The 6116-nt window shown below is 40.3% G+C and overlaps 1 protein-coding gene across 1 annotated transcript; it reads left to right on the top strand.

Annotated features, from left to right (window-relative positions):
- The first annotated feature begins 4753 nt into the window (after positions 1-4753).
- On the top strand, positions 4754-5707 carry LOC138177044 (olfactory receptor 5B12-like). Its single transcript, XM_069108024.1, has one exon. The coding sequence runs from the start codon at positions 4754-4756 to the stop codon at positions 5705-5707; it is 954 nt and encodes a 317-aa protein (XP_068964125.1).
- The last annotated feature ends 409 nt before the right edge of the window (positions 5708-6116 follow it).

Here is a 6116-nt window from a genome sequence, read left to right as displayed (position 1 = left end):
GAGAGAGAGAGAGAGAGAGAGAGAGAGAGAGAGAGTAGAGGGGCCAATTGAGAAAAGATAAAGCAAGCACATGGAGTAGCCTGGAGAAGCCAGAAGAGAAGAGGATCAGATGGGAGGAGGGTGGGGGGCAGGATGAGCTGATTCTAGAGCCAAGACTTCAGGAATTGGCCAAAACCATGATAACAGTTCTGTTTAGCCTGCTCCTGAGGCTAGAGAGATAGAAACTTAGCAGTCACTCTTCAACAAACCCCGAGCTTTAATGTTAGTGATACCATTGTCTGACTGAGGATTTGAGAATCACTCCACTGTAGGTTGGCAGCAATCTTAGATATAGGTTCAGAGGCTGAGATCTTAGATTTAGAGCTGGAAAGCAACCTTTTACAGAGAAGGTGCTTGGGCTCAGAGGAGAGAATTGACTTGCTTCATTCAAACGCTGGTCCTTTGAGACCTAATTCAGCATTTTTTCCATGATTTGCTTTACATCCCTCTTTATCCTTTGAGAAATAAGGACCTGGATTCAAGTCTCATATCTGACACATACTAGCTGTGTGAGGATGGACCAGTACTTAATGTCTCAGTGTGTTAGGTAACAACAGATTAGTTTTTGATCTGAATCTATGGAGGAAGTTTTCCCATTAAGAAACCTCCTACTGTGATAATATCTGAGGTCTGGGACAAAAAAAATCTGCCTTCATTTAATCTGCCTTTCTATTTTTAAGCTTCATAGATCATTCACATGGTCTGGCATGGACATGCACTGTTGGTGACTCAGGGTAAGATTTTGGATGGTTGGTGATCCAAAACAACACATTGGACCTACGAAATCTCAGGATAATTAAGGGACTGGAAGATCTTCAGTGCTATAGTAAGAAGGAAGATGGATCCAAGGACAAAGATACAACATGGTGATTAGTAGGAGTTTATTTAGCAAGGCAGATTTCAGTTTGGAGTAGAGAAATATCCGGTGACCATTAAAATTGTCCTACAACATAATGGACTGTCTAACAAGGCAGTGAAAGCTTTGCCTCTGAAGATGCCCCAGCAGAGTTCTGTCAGTTTGTTGTTGGGATAATGACTGCATCAGGAAGACAAGGTTAAGTTAGGTGACTGAACACTAACAATCCTTGATCCTGTCACCATACCAAGCCTTATGTTATTGTTTCTCAGACAGGAACTTTTTCAAAGGGGAAAAGATGAGGCTACTCTTGGGTAAATGGAAGCTACCTAGGCTTCTCTAGCACTGAAGGATAGAGCAAATGCTATTGTTGAACAGTATTATTTTAAAATCATTTTTAAGCTTTTTCACATTCATCTAAAACATTTTGAGTTCCTCATTTTCTCCCTTCTTCCAGTCCCTCCCCTACTCTTTGAGAAAGCATACAATGACATCAATTATGCATGTGAGGTCATGTAATACACATTTTGTGAACTTTATTTCCCTATTAGCCATATTTTCTTTAAAAAAAGCAAAAGAAATAGAGTAAAAAAATCTACTTCAATTCACTCTAAGAATTCATCCTTTCTCTCTCTGGAGGTGGGTAGCATTTTTCACCCTGAGTCCCTCAAAATTGTCTTGCATCATTGTATTGATCAGAGCAAAGTTCTTTGTAGCTGATCATCATCACAATATTGCTGTTACTGTGTGCAAAGTTCCTCTGGCGTATTCTTTGTAAACATCATAGTAGGATGATAGATTTAGAACTAGAAGAATTCTAAATTGTGGAGGTTATCTTAGCCAACCCTGTCCATAAGGCCCTTCTTGATTCCCTCAATTTCTAAAGCCTCTTCAACTCCAATCTTGGAATTATTTTGTAATATTTCTATCTCTCTATATACAATATAGACATGCAAATGTGTCTTTGTGCCTATCTCTATCATTTTTATCTATCTATCTATCTGTCTGTCTCTATCATCTCTATCTATGTATCTATCTGTCCATCTCTATCCATGTATCTATCTATCTGTCGGTCTATCTATTTATCTATCTACCTCTATCTGTCCATCTGTCTATTTATCTATCTATATATCTCAACCAAGAATTATTTGCTAGGCACACCCATTTGTGGCAGACATTGTCCAAGGCACTAGGGATAGGGCTAAAGGTAGATACTGGACCTTTCATTTTGTTGGTATAAGGCCTGCAACTTACTGTCCTAAAGTTTTATGGCTATACCACCAATATGTGTGAGAATTGAAAATTGAACTCAGGTCTTCCTGGCTCTGAGGTTAGCTTTCTATCCGCTACTAAATCCTTCTTTTCTTGCTGGAGTATACAAATACAAAATCAATCTCTCTCTCTTTCCCCATACACATACAAATATACGTACTGCATATATATATACACATGTGTGTATGTATGTATGTATGTGTATATATGTATATATAAATACTGCATATATGTATATGGTGTCCCAAAAGTCTTAGTGCATATTTTTCACTTAAATGGCTTAAATTTTCAATAGTTTAAATACTTTAGGCTTTAATAACTTTAATCCACACTAAGATTTTTGGGTCACCCTGTTTAAGTCCATATATAATGACACAAAGTAAATGCAACTTGTTTGGAGGTGGGGAAGCCAGAGAGGTCTTAGCAATTGAGTGAATCCTGAAAGGCCTCATGTAGGAAAGGCACTGGAGTTGGAAAGAGGCTAGAAAAGGGGTCTAAGAGATGGAGATGAGTTGGGAGTTTGTTTCAGGCATTGGGGACAAGAGCTTGTACAAAGACATAGACATGAAAGGTGAAATGTCCTGTTTAAGGAATAGCAGATAGCCCAGAATGGTTGCAGGATAGGGTGTAACTGGGCAGTCCAGCTAGAGGGTAGAATATTTAAGTAAGCACAATATGAAAACAGTACAGAAAACTAGGCTGGAGTCCGATTTGGGGGGCGGGGGTGGGGATTCCATATGCCAGAGGAGTTTGTACTTAATACTCAAAGCCTCAGGAAGGCACTTCTTGTCGTTTGTCCTTCATTCTTGAAGACGACCATGACCTCAGGGAGGTAATGCCATGACATGCAAGTTATTTGGATTTAAGTGAGGCAGGGCTGTACAAAGCCACCAGCCTCACTTTAATCTCTGGAGCCATATGGGTCCAGTGGCTAGATATGGATCAAGACCAATGGAAATGGCCCTGGATGCAGTGGGAGGCATGTCATGAACAAAGGAGTGACGGTAGCCCGAGCTGTGCTCAAGGATCATCAATCTTTGTTGGCTGGATAGAGGATGAATTGAAAAGGAGAGGGACAAGTGGGGAGAACAATTTGACTATTCAAATTATGTTTTGCTTTTTTTAACAGGAGGTAAAATAGCTTTACCCTATCTGGCAACATCAGCTTTACTAGTCAATCCAGAAACGTTTATTGAGTGCCTTTTATATGCCAGGCCCTGTGCTAAGTGCTGAGGATACAAATATGAAAAAGCATAGTCCCTGACCAAAAGGAATTTACAATCTAATGGTAGAAGACAACACACAAAAGGAGGGTGAAAAGCGGGGTGGGGGGAACATCAAGGAAGGTCCCCAAGGCAGAGGCATGGTGGAAAAGTCAGAAGTCTCAAAGTAGTTCAGCCAGGTGAGAAATGATACTCTGAATTCACTCTACAACTCCTTCTTAGAATGTCCCCTGAGGGACAATGGGGTGATTCTTTAATTCTATCAGCTCAAGCCCCCATCCCAGTGTTTTCCTCCTGATGTTATTCATCAGGAATTAGTTTCCAATTTCCATTTAATGAATTAACATCAATTGACTTTTTCAAAAGCATATTTACTTTGAAGCTATAGTAATAACAGATGTACAAAGGTTTCCCTCTTTGCAGCACTAAGGGAATACTCTCCCTGACATCATGTCAGTGTCTGGGGAGATTGGGCTCCAACTTAGTGTGGTTTATGAGTACACAAGTTTATAAGCACTCAAGTTTATTTCCAAATGCAATATGAATGAAAGATGGAAAAGTCTGTGTCCCTGCTGATTTTGTCTGAGATCAGGACACATAAATCAATCATTCAGGGTTTTTTTCTTTAATGTCTGGCCTCCAAAATATTTCAGCATGGATTCCAGTTCCCAGATTTCTGGTGGCTCTCTCTCCTGACTTTTCAATGTCCACCCTCTGAGGCTTATCTTGGAAGGCTAATGCCTTTAGAATTCACTTCACTTCCAGTTCCATAGGTAAACACACACACACACACACACACACACACACCCCACCCCACACCAACAAACTCTTCCTTACTACGTGATTACAGACCAAATAAGTTACAAAATGCTCCAAAGTATACATAAAGATTTGATCAAATGAGCCCTCATCCCAGGCTCATAAGGATTCATTGATCAGTCCCTTGTCACAAGATTCTTCATAAGTATGAAGCATATTTATGAAAAAGACAGAGTCCTCCCATCTTACCCACCAGCACACTTCTCCCCATGTTAAGTTTCCCCAGAAACAAGGCATAAGTCTACCTTAAGCTGTGGTGTAGCACTTTTTGGAATGGTTAAATCTAGTAGATAAAAGAAAACAAAACTGGGGAAGGGTATGCGAAAATCTTTCTCCAAAAAAGGAATCTGGTAATAATGAATTAGAAGGACCTAGAATAGTTACCTTGAAAACCGCCTCAATCCTCCTGATCCCTCAGGGACCTTCATTTACTCCACATTCAAAGTATGTGCCTGACAATGATTTAAGTCTGTGTGATTCATAGCACTGGATTCATTCTTTTGATGGTTTCCTTCCTTTCACAGGTCAATGATCCAACTCCCAAATGGCAGTTATGGAGAACAGATCAGTAGTGGATGAATTCATCTTTGTAGGATTAACAGATGCCCCAGAGCTTCAGGTCCCTCTCTTCATAATGTTCACTATTATCTACCTTATTACCTTGGTGGGGAACCTGGGGATCGTTGTTCTGATTTTCTATGACTCCAATCTCCACACCCCCATGTATTTTTTCCTCAGTAACCTCTCTCTGGTGGATTTTGGCTATTCCACAGCTATTACTCCTAAGGTGATGGCTGGGTTCCTCATGGGGGACAAGATCATCTCTTACACTGCATGTGCTACACAGTTTTTCATCTTCGTGGCCTTTTCCACTGTTGAAAGTTTTCTTTTGGCTGCAATGGCCTATGATCGCCATGCAGCTGTGTGTAAGCCCCTCCATTATACCACCACCATGACATCCAATGTGTGTGTGGGTATGGCCATTGGTTCTTATGTCTGTGGTTTTCTGAATTCTTCCATTCACACAACAGACACTTTCAGTTTTGACTTCTGTAGTTCCAATGTGATTCATCACTTCTTCTGTGATTTTCCAGCACTTGTGGCTCTCTCCTGTTCTGAGACACACATCAGTGAAATGGTTGTCTTCTTTGTTGTGGGATTCAATGTCTTTTTTGCCATTATAGTCATCTTGATTTCTTATTTATTCATTTTTATTACCATCCTGAGGATGCGTTCAGCTGATGGTCGACAGAAAGCTTTCTCCACTTGTACTTCCCACCTTACAGCAGTGTCTATATTCTACGGGACAGGAATCTTCATGTACTTACAACCCAGTTCTAGTCATTCCATGGATACAGACAAAATAGCATCTGTCTTCTATACCATGATCATTCCCATGTTGAACCCTCTGGTCTATAGCCTGAGGAATAAGGAAGTCAAAAAAGCTTTCATAAAAATTTCTGATGGGATAAAATCATCAGTAGGTTCATCTTTTTAATTTAGCAGCAAACCTAGTGTTTTTTTCTTAGTTATGTCATCACAATGTACCTATCTCCACAGTCCCACCCTTGTTAGCCTCCATGGGATCAGAAGGGCTGGACGCCCGGGAAGCATCTTTCCCTGTAGGTTTCCAACTACGAAGCCTCCAATTTTCACTGTATAGGAGTTTGAAGAACCTCAACAATTCCTCACAACTCCAGCCTCCAAACATGATATTTTCTGAAGTTCAAAGAAAATTCAATTCATTTCCCAATGGGACATATCTCATACTGTATACAGGGCAAGACACAATGTTGAGTACTGGAAGTTGCCTTTGTGTTTATTTCACTTGCTCATCATGAGACCTTGTTTAAGTTACTAGCCTCTATATTAAGGGACTTGAGGATCAAAATTCCTGAACTACATAT

The sequence above is a fragment of the Petaurus breviceps genome, unplaced genomic scaffold (assembly GCF_028583685.1).
Source record: "Petaurus breviceps papuanus isolate PSGF00001 unplaced genomic scaffold, PetGlider_PUasm1.0 90330, whole genome shotgun sequence".
In the NCBI taxonomy this organism is placed as follows: domain Eukaryota; kingdom Metazoa; phylum Chordata; class Mammalia; order Diprotodontia; family Petauridae; genus Petaurus; species Petaurus breviceps.
This window is presented reverse-complemented; position numbering and strand designations above follow the sequence as displayed.